The sequence below is a fragment of the Equus przewalskii genome, chromosome 1 (genome assembly GCF_037783145.1).
Source record: "Equus przewalskii isolate Varuska chromosome 1, EquPr2, whole genome shotgun sequence".
In the NCBI taxonomy this organism is placed as follows: domain Eukaryota; kingdom Metazoa; phylum Chordata; class Mammalia; order Perissodactyla; family Equidae; genus Equus; species Equus przewalskii.
In genome coordinates this window covers 33712470-33728016 of record NC_091831.1, presented here as the reverse complement: position 1 = coordinate 33728016, position 15547 = coordinate 33712470, and the positions used below count along the sequence as shown (strand labels likewise).

Here is a 15547-nt window from a genome sequence, read left to right as displayed (position 1 = left end):
TAAGCAAAGCAGGTATTTCTAATACTCCCGTTCTTTCAGAACAGGAAACCCAGGGTCAGAGAGCTTAAGTGATGTTTCTGAGGTCTTACAGCCTCATAAGCATCAGAGGCAGACTTTGAACCCAGATCTTCTGACTCCCAGCCCACTGCTCTTTCCAATATTCATATTTGGAAGAATGAGCACATTTATCCAACACATGAAGATACCAGAGATTTAGAATTCCTGAACTGTAGGATTTCTAAAAGTCCACTGGATATCAACACATCAAAAGGAAATTCCTCTTATAAGCCTGTGCCTAAGACCCAGATTGACTCCCTGTCTTTGCTACCAACCTTATTAGGGTTCCCATTGAGCCAGGAACACTGAGCTATCTGGGAACAAAGCCCTTCCTGGCCTGCTCCACGTCCAGAATTGCTGGATCCCTAACATAGTTCCTTCTCTTGGGAGTCTCTCTCTAAAGCTGAGGGGGAGGGGTGGTGGCAGATATTTGTTGTGCCTCATTAGCAGACATCACAATTTGATCATTGTATCTTTTTCCCAACTGGTTTGGATATGGCTTCAGAATCCTCTTGAACACAACAGTTTCAAGCAGCCACTACCAATGGGTTGGAGTTGTTACCCAAAGTGAAACTTCTTTCTTCAAAGCTAAAGACATCTAAAACAACTAGTTGAACCCCTGAGGGGGATGGTCAAGAAGGATGCAGAGAACTGGGATGGTAAGGCCCAGAGATGTGTTCACATAGCTAGTTACCACTCTCTTTATGGATGAGAAAAATGAGCTCTTCTGGGTTACTTTATTCAGTCTGAATGAAAACACCTTTCCAAGTGTTTGAAGAATGGACGAATCCAAAATATTTCCTTTACCTAGCTGCTGGGGATGCCCCCATTAGAGAACTGCCACCTCTCACCCCATCCCAAGTTCTCCTAAAAAATGTAAATACTCCTGGAAGAGTTTAATGGCTAATAGATACTAAAGCTGCACTCTCCAATATGACAGCACATGTGGCTACTGAGCCCCTGAACCATGGCTAGTCTGAATTGAGCAATGCTGTAACTATAAAATATACATCAGATTTCGAAGACATTCTTAGGTACAAAAATTTTTTATACTGATTACCTGCTCAAATGATAATATTTTGAATGCATTGGGCTTAATAAAATATATTATTAAAATTAACTTTACTGGTTTCTTTTTACTTTTTTCAATGTGGCTTCCAGAAAATTGTAAATTTTATACATGGCTTGCATTATGTTTCTACTGGACTGCACTGCTCTAGAGTGTCGCCGACTTCTCGGACCTGATTTCCTTTTGAACAGAACAACTCGAGGCAGTGAGAGCCACAGGCTTCTGGGGGTCTTGGAAGGATGGGGTAGCTTTCTAACAGGCTGGTGAGGCCAAGGCAAATCTTTCTGGCCTCCCATTTATGCTGAGGCCTTGCTGTTCTCACTATCTCAGCCCTGACATAACTTCACTTCAGCAAAGCTTTTCCAGGGAGAATAGGAAAGAGCTAGTCTTTGAAAAGAAGAAAAAGGTAAAGCCAGGTGTAGAGGGGAAAACCGAAGCCAAGAGTGAGTCAGTGGCTCCCAACATCATATTCATGCCTGAGCAGAAAGCACACAGGCTTGGGGAGAAATGGGCCTGAGTTCAAACACCAGCCCCACCATTTGCTACCTGCATGGTGACCTTAGGCTAGTTACTTAACCTCATTGGGCCTCAGTTTTTGAATCTGTGAAAGAAGGATAATTCTTGCCTTAGGGGCTGTTTGTTGGGAGAACTTCAAAAGGAAAGTATATCCAGCAAGTGTCTGTTTTGTAACAGAATCTCAAGAAAGGTTGATCTCTCTCCCCTGTTCTATAAAGGTGAATCCTTTCTTTTAATTAAGCAGGTTGCTTTGCTTAAACTCCTTAGAAGCCTGGAGTAAATAAGGTCTTTGGAATGTCTACATATATGCTTGTGTTTCATGGTACAGACTGAGGCTCAGTCAAATGTTCTTGTGTTGTTTCATAAGAATTTTAAAAAATAAAATTTCCAAATGTAGAACAGATATATGCAAAATAGAAATACAAACAGAACTCAGTTAATGAATCTGACAACTGCCCTTCCATGCAGTAGATGTTGGCATATTTGGTTTTGGGTCGAACATTAGTATCATCCACAGTGTCTTGAGAACAAACATAAACTGGGTGGCCCAGCATTCCTAACGGTAGTTAGGAATCTTCTTTCTGTGCAGAGAATACTGCTCTTTGCATGGCTCATCACTCCTACTTATTCCTTCAGTACACAACTAGAAGAGCATGATGAGATCACTTACCAACAAACCATCCATCATCACATTTTTCCATCACATCAACAATATCTCCATCTCGGAGTTCCAATTCATCATCGTTCTGTGGTATATAGCTATACAGTGCTTGGTAGCTAAGTCTATAAATGAGAACATTGAATATTAAGTGACTCAAACACTGATAGGATTAAATAATGAATTTTAAAACCAATTTTAGTTAAATCAACCTTCGGGCAGTGTTTCCTACTCATCAGTGGAGATAAAAGTATTTTATTGACCATTTCTCTAATAACTTAGCATCAGAGAGATCCATTCAACATGTGATAAGTAAATTAAGACTGACAGGGATGGGGAACTTCTGAAGCAAGTCATGATCTGTCCTTTTATTTAGCTTTATTTGGGCACCATAGCCAAGCTTTTTTGTCTAGATGCTCCCCCTTTCAAGTTAATCAAATTTTTCTCTTAAGACAGGATAATATATGTAAATTATCAAGGATAATCAGAAGTTACTTAGGTCCAGAGACAAACATTAATTCTGGTCTAATATACTGTTATTGTATTAACATTATAATAACGTAATTGGAGAGCATAAGGCAACTGTCATATATATATATAAAGATATAAAAAGTACATTCCTATTGCCTCACTGTTTAGCAAAACTACCTTGAGTTTCTTTACATGCTGACACACACATCATTGATTGCTTTTAAACGTGGATGTCATTTTTCTGAAACTCCTGGAAGCATTTTGCTGTTTTTCTATCCAAGCGATCTTTTGGGGTTAAGATTTTTATTTACTTGCTAGTTGGCCTAAGGCAATCTGGTCTGTGCTGTTCTGTCTGTCCTAACAGCTACGAGTTGAGAAAGCTGGACTACTTGGGGTGAAATCCGATAGCTGCTTTGGCAATGAGGAAAAGTTTGGTTTTTATTTATTCCTTTGACAAATACTTAAGAAGCATCTACCATGCACCAAGTTCGCAATTCTGTTTACTCACTATTTTGAAACACAACAGTAGCAGGCAAAACTTTGCAAATGAGCCAATCATCTACCATTTCCAGTAGATGTCAGAGAATTCCCATGTTTGGGCAAGAGAGACTAGAAACAAGGAAGTGGAGTCAGTTCCCAGAAACAAGAAGTTCGTTCTCTTTTGCTAAAACCAAAGGGACAATGTAACTTTACGTGTTTGTTCAAATGTAGTGATACTTTGGTAGATGGATATGTCTGCCAGGAGGAAGGTCTCTAATGAGGAATTAAAGAGATGCAGATGGATTTCGAGTCAGAAAATAAATACATTTTTGATGTTTCTGTATGTGTCTGCTGTCTCCTACTCAACCTGGACTCCTCAGAACGCCTTATCCCCTTAACTTCCACTGTGGCTGCTTTGCTAACCTCAGCTCTGGGAAACAACTCCTGACATCTGCTTCTCTGTTCTCACTCCCAGACAATGGAGACTGGCTGGAGAAGTCCCGTACCCTTGCTGCTTGGGTCCCCCTCACCATGTCAGGTCTGATTTTGGACGGATATCATGCTGCTCAGGACACTGTTCCATTGAGTCCTTCCCCCAGCTCCTCTGCCAATTCTGGTGCCCGACTCTCAGCAGAGGGCTCTTCCCTGCACCCCTGTTTCCTGAGAGGAAGCTTGCTGTGGCAGCACTTCAGTTTTCATCCCTCTATGTTTAAGTCTCCGTCTTCACCCTCCCTCCTGTCTGTTCCCATGTATGAGGACGGGTCCCTTCTCCTGGCCACGTAGAACTCTCTTCCCTGGGCTATTTCCTTAACTCACATCTTCTCTCCTACATCTTTCAACTCTGTCAACTCTTTCTCCTCTGGTACAAAAGTGCTGAAGTCTCTGCACCCTAAAAACACCTCCCTTGTCTCTGTTACCCCCTTGTTCTATAGCCCCGACTCCTTCCACTCACCATCAAACCAACTCATCAGACCTTTCTAACGTAGCATCTGCTCCACCTCTCTAACACTGCTGTCTCAGAGGTCACCAATGATTTTTCCAGTTCTCAGATAGAACGCCTGGAGGACACTTCTCATTTCCTCCCCTCCTTGGCCTCTCTGCAGCAGGGGGCACAGCTGACCAAACACTGCTTACTCTGTTCCACACAGGTGAACGCTCCGAGACCTTCTCCTGCATCTCTTGCTGCTCCTTCTCAGGCAGCTACTCTATTGCCTTAAAAGGATCTACCCTCGGTTCTCTTCTCCCTGTATCTTCTTGGGTAATCTTGTATACTTCCATGCACAAAGCACCTGCTCTGTCCTAGCCTGGGCCCTCATCACTTCCTTGCTGTATTCATATCTCCTAATCAGTATCTTTGTCCCTTGTCTCTGAAATCCACCCTCCACTCTGTTGCCAGAGTTATTTCCCTTAAAGCAAAATATAATCATTATGTTCCTCATTTCAAAAACCTTCAGTGGCTCCTGAGTGCCTAAACTTATAAACTTATAAAATCCAAACCTATTTCAATTGTATCCTGGATTCTACAATCTGGTCCCAAGCTACTCCTTGAGCTTCATCCCTTTCCCTCTGTGAACTGTATACCACAGCCACATGGGCCTTCTCAAACTTCTCCAAACACACCACCTACCCCAGGCCTTTGCACATGTGGTTTCCTCAGCTGGGAAGACCTTTTACCTCCCTGTTCTAGATCTCAAGTCCAATTTGTCTTTCAATGCTCATCCCAAATCCCCTTTCTTGCTTGAATAGAGTTTACTTCTATGTACTTAAAACATACGTGATAGCCGGTAATTTTTTTTTGAATGAATGGATTGACTCTATTCATTCATCCTCAGTCAGAATGAACCACTCCTTCCTCTATATTCCCACAAGAGGACTGAAACCAGTTAGACAGCTCCCCTTTGCCCTTGTATGGCACTTAATTCTTTACCTGTCTCTCTCCCAGGAGTCCATGACCTCCTATATTTACCTGCCACCTCTTTTCATGTTGGCTGATTGAAACATGACCTTAACTAGAAATCCGCATAGAAGCTGGAAGTGATTTGTTCCTTCCCCCAAATGGCTGCCCCCATAGTCAATCAATGACCCACTTTCTAAGGCCAACAGTCTGCTAAAAACGTGAGAATTGAAATTCACCAAGTGTACTTACAAATCTTGTGAGGTTTGACTCCTGTCTGGGGTGACTCTTCGCTGCTGGGCTTGAGGTTGCTGAGAAATGATTAAAGATGATTTATTGTCAGAAGGGGATACCTTGTGATGAAAGTCAAGGGGATGAGAAACAGTGCTGCAGTAATGAACAGATTTTTCGGCAATGTTTATGATCTCATTGCAAACTGCTTCCTGTGAGGTGGCCCCGAGATATCCAGAAACCCCCATAAAAGTCAACATGGGGACAAAAAGAAAAAAAAGAAAGAGAGGAAGAGATGTAACATTCCAGACGAAGCACATAAGTCCAGGGAAACAAGAGAGTTGAAGATCCAGGTTAAAAAAACAGATATTCCCGTAGTGGAGTGCAGGAGGAATCCAGGCGTAAGCATGGAAAAACAGGTAAGATACAGAAGAATTTGGGATTTAGTATGAATATTAAAAAAAAAAAAAAGGCAGCAGCATAAAAGCCTGTAATTAGTGAGTAACTGTTACAAATGGAATAATTTTAGGACAGAAATGCAAGTATGAATCCCCAAGCATGCACTAATACATTAATCTAATCCCACATGTAGGCAGAGTAGAAATATTGTCTCAATTCCTCTGCTTTTTTTTGAAAGGGAAGGAGGTGGCCTGACATCTCTCTCTACTGCAATGGCCATATAATTCAAGTAAATAATGGCTCTTGAGTTAACCAGGCCTTACTCCAGTCTAGACTCTAAAAGTCAGTAAGGACTCTCTTTAGAAAAGCTACATTCTTATTCAACAGGCATCTTACCACATAGCTCTTTTCAGATTCTGTGAGATCAGGTCCTGCTCTCAATGAATGATGAGAAGGCTGTGATCACCAAGCAAATTATAAGGGAGACAATTTAGCAGATGTCACATTGGAAAGGATTCAAAATAAAAGCATGAGCAAATACACGTACCACACCATCACATTCGATGACACCGGATACTCGCGGCCTACGGCCACTGAGTTTCCAGAACAACACAGTGGGTGCACAGGAGAAAAGGCAATGTACAGAGTTAGAAGCAAGCTCCAGGCAATGAAATGGGAAGTTGGGAACATGGCTGCAGTGAGATAAGAATGAACAACACAGGGTCCCCAGTTTGATAGGGAAGACACACAGAATGGCTATCTTATGGAGCAGTTATGTCCCTCCGCAACCACACACACTGGTCCCTCATTCTCAGTTGGCATCTACGGAAGGGCTGCTGTATCAAAAGCCAGTTTAATTTATGTTGTTGACTGGGAGCCTCCTCTGGCAAAGCAGGCTCATAACATTAGCAGGTATGCTATATTTCAGTCCTTACAAAAACGGAAAAAGAGAGTAACGCTTTTGAAAAGCCGCTTGGTAATATCCAAAGTATCAAACAAGACTGTTCTCCTGGAAAAATCTGCACAGGACGCACTCCAGCTACATAGGAGATGAGCTCAGATATCTCTCAGGGCAGAGCCTGCTTCCAGAAATAGAACTATGCATCCTGATACAGCTGTAGAAATGAAACCATCACTCCTCACTCACCAGCTCAGGTACCACATGCTGACATGGAAACACGGGTGCAACCATGGCCAAGCAAACCTGTCTTTTAAGTGGGACTCCCATAGTAGAGGCCAGGCCTTCATTGGAAAGGTGTTTAGAATCATTTTTCTCAGAGAGGAATTCAATTCCAAGCTCTGGGAAGTCTCCCTAAATATATATATTTGAAGAACAACCCTTGGAGAAATCCTCCAGGTAACCTGCAATAATAGCAATGAACCATTGCAACTCCAAGATCTTCTAGAAGGGCACTCAGAGATCTTTTGTATATGACTCGCTTGTTTTACAGAGGCCCAGAGAGGGCGAGGGCCTCCCCTGAGGTCACACAGTGAATTAGAGGTAGACTTGTCTCTCGGATTCATCTACTGTTCCACCAGACCTTCTCTTTCATCCTTAGATCATTTCCCACATTATCAAGTGGGTTCAGTGACATTATCTTCTCTGAGTCCCACAGAAACCCTGGAGACAGGCAGGACAATTTATCCTGTTATTTTCTAAAACCCAGAAAGCTGATGCTCAGAGGGGTTTAGTGCATTCCCCAAACACAGACAGCTAGTGAGAAGTAAAGCTGCTAGGCTGGTCTTTTTGCTCCACCACACCACCCCCTCCTGTTCATCTCCACTGTATACGTCCTCATCCTTTAGCATGCCCTGCAGGACCAACTTCCATCCTAGACATCACTCTATACTCTTGTCCTTTTGGGAAACCTCTTCAAGTTCTCCAAGCCCATTCCAATCTGCAATCACTTAAACCAGTCCCCTTGGACTCTGGCAGGAGTGAAGGAAGAGACAGAACTGGAAGAGGCCATCTCATGCTCCCTCTACAACATCTCAGGATCTACAGGGCCTTTGCCAGGTAAATGGGAGCTGACCTTGTATGGCCTCACTCACCACCCATCCAACCTCTGGATCAGGGCTTCTGTGTAACAAAGGAAAGTAATGATATTCCTTTACATTTCCAAGTACCTCCTATGTGGGCTTTCATGTGGTAGAAGAATGAAACTTATTCTGGGCTCCCTGAGTAGGTAATACCCACAGGCAGATTTTGACTTGATAGAACGAGAAGCTTTCTAAAAGAGCCGTCCAACGATAGAAGGGGCTGCCTCCAGAGGAAGTGAGTTGCCTGTCACAGCAGCCCTCCAAGCTGAGGCTGTGCTGACTGTTACTAGTTGGGATATCATAGAGCAGTGCTCCTAAACTTTAATGTATGTAGGTACACCTGGGATCCGTTAAAATGAAGATTCTGATTTGACACATTTGGGGTGTGTCCTGAGACTATGCATTTCTATTTGGTGAAGCTCATGCTGCTGGTCCACAGGTCAACTTTGGGGAGCAAGGCTGTAGAGGACCTCAATTATCTGACACTGAGGTTCTTTGGCTATAGTGTGCCAAGACTGATCTGCATCACACTTCATGAAAATAAAAGTTCTCATAAAGATCAAAATATTTCCAAACTCCAGCGGGTGGTCTAATGACCTCAGGTGCAATGCAGAACAAAGAGGACGTGGACAATCTCCTGACATGATCTCCACAGCTTACAGAAGCCCACTAGCATCTTTCAATCAACTTAATTCCGAGGATTGACTGGAATAGATCATCTAGCAAATATTCGGCACTTAAAGAGGTTGGTGAATCAGATACAGTGAGAAGGACATGATATTTTACTATCCTTTTCTGTTGTAAAGCACTTTTTTATTTTAGCAGCTTTCAAAGCACATATAGGTCCATTACTTCATCTGACTCTTGTACTACCCCTTGGACTTTGGAGGGCAGAAAAGGAAATTTTAGGGCTCAGGGAAGCCTGAAGACTTGCACAAGGTGGCAAAGCCAGTGAATGCTGAGCCTCTCAGTGTCTGATCATCATACACCACTTCCCTCTTGAGTCATGTTGGGACAGCTGGTATAACCATGATAGCAACACCTGGCTTCTGTCTCTTCTGAAAACAGGCACTGTAACTGCTCTTCTTGATGACTTTTTCTTTAAGTAAAAGCTATGGTGTGAAGTAATAGATATTGCCTGGTCATTAACCCAAGGCTCCACAGTACTGGAAGGGAAAGTGATAGTCCAGCTAAGACCTTCCTCGGTCTCAGGTCATATTCAAATCAGAGAATAATCATCACCATAGCCTTAACATCTGGACAAACTTAACATCTAGTGCAAACTTAACTCATCTGTAGGGATCACTTGATTCTTTAACATTTGTGGGACAAAATGAAGGAAGAAGGCAAGATAAACATTTATCCTATTTGCTAAGATTCAGTTTCTCCCTATTTGAAATGCTTTCCTTAGATTTAAATCAAACATCTGATAGGGATGAAATATAAACCAGTCTTTTTGGCTGGTGCCATGGGGTAGACCCTCAGTGGAGGTGGAAACTATTAATATCCATCACAGGGATTTGCCTTCACTTTGAGGGTTGTTTACCCTCAGATTTTTTTCCTCTAGGCATATGTTTTTTCTCTCCCTGCCCCCATTTTCTAACCGTGTACAGCTTTATAGATCTCTTCCTCTGAACCTATGCTGTCCAATATGGTAGCCAGTAGGCACATGTATCTACTGAACACTTTAGATGTGGCCAGTATGAAATGTGCTGTAAGTGTAAAAATACACACTGGATTTTAAAAACTTAGTACAAAATAAAGAACGTAAAATATCTCATTAATAATTCTTACGTGGATTATATGTTAAAATGATACTACTTTAGATATATTGGGTTAAATAAAATATATTATTAAAATTAACTTCACCCGTTCCATTTTACTACCAGAAAATTTAAAACTACATATGTGGCTCACATCACAGTCCTACTGAACAGTGTTCCTTGATCCCACCCCAGGTCATCAGGGTCTGCCCTATTTAAGCCTAAAACCTGACACAAGTTCTAACCAGGCCCTCACCCAGGGTTAAGAATAAAGGGAGTATTATCCTACACTAAGTACATTTTGGACTCTTGCAGATACATTGCAGTTTTTCACCTTTACAAAAACAGCAGTCAGCCCAACACACACACATACATACACACACACTGCACTTCCCTCCCCTCCCCCATCAACAGTAAGCAGGTGACAGATAGTTGCTGATTCAGAAACTGCTTTTCTTCCATATTTGAAGACGTACACATAAGTTGCCCCTCTTGGCCTAGAGCCCTTGTTTCATTTGCCCTGAGCGAGCAATCCTGCATGCGTCCTTGCTCTGTTGGCCTTCACTTCAGAAGTCCCTCAGAAACCTGATCCTAGCTTCCTTGGGGCTGTTAATCCCTCGGGATCGTAAAACACCTGGTGCTGCTGCAGAGTTACTAAGCATCCTCTTCCAGTTTTGGGTGTGTGCCAAAGCCTTGAAGACCAAAATAAATTGTCTACAGACTATGAAGAACAGCAGGAAGTCCTGGCGATGTGGGCAGGATAGAGGAACTCAACCTCAGTGTGGCCCCAAACCCCTCTCGAAATACCAGGAGTCTCTCAGAGATGCCATTCCTCTAATCATCTCACAACCCCTATCTTCTCATCTCCTCAGACCCCACCTCACCTTTCTAGTCACCCACAGTGGTCCCCCAGGGGTACACTGGACTGGGACTGAGAAAATCTGGGTTCCAGGCCAAGCTCTGACACTAATGTATTATCTTTTGAGCAAAATGCTTAACTTATTTGGACTTCAAGTTCTTAATAAAATAAGGGGATTGTACAGGATTTACATAAATGTCCTTTGGGCTCTTCCCAAAATGTCCAAACTCTGCCAGAGGAGTCGGAAGACCTGAATGATGTGGGCTCCTGGGTTTCGGCTCTAAGAAACCTCCACAGGACTCTCAACACAGTTTCTGACTCCACTGAGTTCTCTTGAGTTTATTGAGAAAAAGATCCCAGCTTGAACATAAAACACATTACAACCAATTAGTTCAACTGCTTACCACCTAGACTTAATCTCCTTGCAGATTACTCCATAGATAACACAGGAGCTTTGTTGTAATTTGAACCTGATTACCACACTAAAGTTAAATGCTCAGCCTTCTCCTCATAGTCTGCACTGGGGTCTTCAGTTTCTTTCCTCAAACAAGCAGAGGAGTAATGGCAAATGTGTATTCAAGCAGGAAGAAACCAAAAGCTTTCTAAGAAGATACCTTTGTACTCAGAGTGGGAGAGAATGAGAAGCAGGACTAATTTGCAAAGTACAAATTCTGAATTTTATCAACTCTGGATTTGTGTAACCCAACATAAAAGGATTCTCCCATTTTCTACTTTATTTCCCCCATCTTCCTCTCTTAGGTAGACTAGGGTAAGGAGGACAAAATAAACTACCTTTGTTTCTTTTCCCTGTTAACCTCAGTATCACACAAGTATTTACTGAGTCCTAACTACACGCTATGTGCTAGCTGCTTTCATCTCCACATCTCATTTAATCCTCATAATAACTCAATAAGGTGGTCAACATTTACCTCATCTTACAAAACTAAGACTCAATATGTCCGAGTTGGGCATTGAAGAGGCAGGATTTGAACCCTGGTCTCTCTGACTCCAAGTCCTGTGCATTCCCCTAAATCCTGGTCTTCTGGGCTTGTGCTCTGCCAGAGGCAGATGTTCTGATCAAGAGGTCACCTTAACTTGCCCAGTATTCTGCAGCTGTGGCATTAGGGTTTCTACTGACATCCACCACTTCTCCTAACACCTTGTCAAGGGTGGACACTTGAACTTGAGGTCTGAGTTCCCTTCCCTAGGTATTGAGAGAATACCTGCTGGTTATTTTTGTAAGAACTGCAGCCAATGTTTCTCCTCATCCCGTAAATTGTTAAATACTCTCTGCATTTATTCAGAGATTTCCCTCCTGAGTGAGTCAAAGGAAAATGTTTTCCACTTTCAGTTGGCTATCTTAACATTTTTAACTTCCTTTCTGTTCTCAGAAGTTGCATCACATGCTTTCTCTTCTATTTTTGATTTCCATGCTCGCAGCAGGCCTATACCTTTGTTCTTATCTTTCTGGGAACTAACCTACTTTCCACGTGCTAAGGGACATTCCCTCGAAGTCACCAAAGCCCATCTTTCTGTGGTCAGTTGAGTAGCTTTCCTTCCGCTCCTTTCTCTAAGGCCGTAGACTAGTCTGTCGTGTTTCTCAGATGCATGCTTCGAGGACACACAGCTTTCCTGAATACTTTTATTTTAAACTTCATGCCCTCAAATTTTATTGTTTGACTGGCTTCCTTCCCTTTAGGAAACAAACTGACACCACTAAAGCTTTGCCACTTTTCTCAGGCCTCAGTTTTCTCATCTCATCATAAAAGTCAAACAGACTGGGGATTCTTACCCTGGGGGTCCATGGACTCATGGGAGCTCTCAGATGGACTCAGGTGGGAATCTCTTCATACTTTATGCAAAATTGTGTGTGTGCCACCCTCTTCCCCAAACTGTGGCCTAGAGTCCTCCACTGACCTCAGATTCTCAAACCTTCCATGATCCAGAAAATGTTACGAGTCACTGGAGTAGATGATCTTTAAAGATTATTTATTTTTTTTTAAAGTATGCATTTTGGTGAGGAAGATTGCCCCTGAGCTAACATCTGTTGCCAATCTTCCTCTTTTTTTTGTTTTTCCCTCCCCAGAGCCCCAATACATAGTTGTATATCCTAGTTGTAGGTCATTCTAGTTCTTCTATGTGGGATGCCGCCACAGCATGGCTTGATGAGCAGCGTGTAGGCCCATGCCCAGGATTTGAACCAGAGAACCCTGGGCAGCTGAAGTGGAGCATGTGAACTTAGCCACTCGGCCATGGGGCCAGCCCCTAAAGATTCTTTTTAATTCAGATATTCTATGAAGCTCTCTCACCAACTGCAGGGACTCAAAAACCAAGGCTGGACGCCAGTCAACAAACCGCTATTTACTTGGGGAAGCTCAGTAAATATTTGATAATGCCAATGATGGAGATTTCCAAGATACTCCTCCCCTTTCCTTTCTTGATTAATTGTTCTAAACTTTCTTGGCCAAAATTACATCCAACAAAATCCAAGAACTGGTTGATGATTCTGAATTCTTGGGCATTTTGTATGTATGTGTTTGTCCACTTAGTTAAGTTGTTCCTCAAATAATAAAAGGAAAAACTTTCATTTTTCAATTGAGATGGTCTGCAGATCTAGAGCAAAACTACTTAAAATTTTGTATTTGTTCTTCTTTCTCCTTTCAACTGAAATTCACACAGGATTTTTAGCTAATCATAGAATATCAAAGCTAGAAAGAATTTCACTTCTCTTCTCAAATCTTTTGCCATGGACAGGGAAGCTGTCAGAGAAGGGAAGTCACTCCTCCAAAGGCACAGAGCAGCCCAATGGCAGAGCTGAAGCTAGAACTCAAGTATCCTGACTTTCAACGCAGTGCTGTTCCCACCCAATCCTGGGTTCCCCTGGACACCCCCTGCACTCCATTTACCCACTTCTGCTGTTCAGAGAACACACACCTAAAACATGCAACTGACCCAACGTGATATCAGTTCGGGAGTCTACAAAGGAGTGAAAAGTCAAACCGTTTCACAAGTGTTCGCACATCTGCAGAGAGCTAGGGGCAGCAGGTGACTGGACAGGTAACTAAGGGGAAGGAAAGCAGCAAAGCTGGGACTCAGCACCAAACAGGCAAGTTTGACAACGGATTCGCAAGGGTCACCTGACTGTGAGGAAGATGACTGGCACGCTGTTAGGAGGTGCTGCTGAATGTCCGTGAGGCACCGACGAGCCCGTCCAAGCTTTGCTCCCAGCCCCTTCTCCAGACTCTCCCCTTCCATCCACCTGCAGACCCCCTAAGTCTCATCCAAATCAGGAGCCCACCATTCCCCACCCCACTACATGTTCCTACCTCTGGGCCTTGGCTGGGCTATTTGCTTGCCTTGAATGCTGCCCCCTTGCTGTTTACCTATTGCAAAACTCCCTGTTCTTTAAGCCCCAGATCAAACGCCACTTTTCTCATGAAGTCTTTCCAGACAGCCACCTTCCCCCTCCTGCTGCTTATTATTTCTCCCCATCTTGAACTTTCAGAGTGAACTGTTTGTGACTCTCCTTCCTTATCTGCATCGTAACTATTTATGAAGATGTCTTATTCCCCCAATGGAGAGTATACGCTCCTTTAGTTGGGGTCAGTCATTTTTTATGTTCACTCAACAAATATTTATTGAGACCATCCATATACCAGGTGTCATGGTCCCTGATCTTAGGGCACTAATACTCTAATGGTGACAAACAGAAGCAACGGGGTGAATACAAGAGAGCTGAGATGTGCCCCCATAGGTCAGGTGCAGGGGGCTGTGGAAGCACAAAGTCAGAGCACTGAATCCAGTCTTGCAGGGGTAGAGGTAAGTTGTCAGGAAGGGCTTCCTGGAAGAAGTAACATCTAAGTGGAGAAGTGCAGGACAGGTGGGAATTATTCAGACAAACAAGCAGGCGAGGCTTTGGAAGATGAGGCTGACCTGCTGTCTAAGGTCAGATCACATGAGGCCTTCTGAGCCTGTGAAGGCAGAGAGACTTTCCTGAGAGCAACGGGAAGCCCCTGATGATGTGCACCCCTCTCTCTCTCTTGCAGCACTTAGCACAGTGCCTGGAACATCCTGGATGCTTGAATGAAAGTAAATGATCATAACATTTCAGAATGTCTTTTCATTTAAGGCTCTCAGGTTAAATTCCCTTTGTTTATTGGTCAGACACTCAACCTAGCTTCCCAACAACTATAATAAAATTGGCCTTTTGGTTCAGATCCCCACAGCAAGGAGAATAGTGACTGGCAGTTTTCCTGATAACAGAAACTGGTCTGAAATGCATTTATCCAAATAAGCAACACAGCCTGAGGTCACATCATCCTGAACAGAGAACACCTGTCATTTAAGTCCCTATCATCTTTAGCTTTGACACCCAGAGAGGGCCTCAAGAGGCAGAAAGATTCTTTTGAAGGACCCCACTTCCCGAGTTGCTGGCTCCTGCTCCCAGGCACAGGAGGGCAAAGGAAAGGGGTGAGGAAGGAGGTGTGTGGGGAGGGGCCCTTTTCACGCAAACCTCTAGCTCTCAACGAGGAGGCCAGCGTCCAAGGCCTGGGCACACCCATGGAGAAGGGGCTTGAGCTGGAAGAGCAGGAGGAAGGGAGGTGACAGAAAGTGGTCCACTTGGGGTCTGGCGGTCCCCAAAGAAAGGAAAATCAACTTTCAACAGGCCCGGCTTTCCGTGTTGCCAGCTCCTCCCCTCCTATCCTCCATTAGGAAGGGGGAAGTGTACACCGGACCTTACTCGGAGCTCCAGCACCACGCGCTCTTCCTGTATACGCTGGGTCCTGGAATCGGGCCTTATGACTCACTGCTGACAATAACAAGGTCTCCAGGCACCGTGGGCTGACTTGCAATGTTTACAGAATTGTTCTTGTGTTACAGACATTTAATTCTTTTCAATAGCCACTTCACTACCTCTCCCCACTGAACTATTCTTTCCTTCACTGGACACGCCCTTTTCTTCCTCATAGAACACACATTCCAGGGGCACCTGTTCTGGGGCCAGGCAAAGCCTTCCCCAGGTATTGCTATTTTCCCTCAGCCCCACACTCAGGGCAGGACCACCAATCCACTTTTATGCTGCCTTCCCCCATGCCAGGCACCACACTTA

The 15547-nt window shown here is 43.6% G+C and overlaps 1 protein-coding gene across 50 annotated transcripts in view; it reads right to left on the bottom strand.

Moving 5' to 3' along the window:
• SORBS1 (sorbin and SH3 domain containing 1) overlaps positions 1 to 15547 on the bottom strand; it is a 219639-nt gene that overhangs the window by 3517 nt on the left and 200575 nt on the right. For 38 of the 50 annotated variants that reach the window (XM_070561241.1, XM_070561261.1, XM_070561250.1 and 35 more), the window contains 2 exons: positions 5398 to 5456; positions 2313 to 2425 (listed from right to left, as the gene is read on the bottom strand). In XM_070561241.1, the coding sequence (XP_070417342.1) occupies positions 2313 to 2425; positions 5398 to 5456 (172 nt within the window). Of the gene's footprint in view, positions 1 to 2312; positions 2426 to 5397; positions 5457 to 6171; positions 6232 to 15547 lie in introns of all 50 variants that reach the window. The other 12 variants (XM_070560916.1, XM_070561048.1, XM_070560947.1 and 9 more) reach the window with 1 other exon arrangement.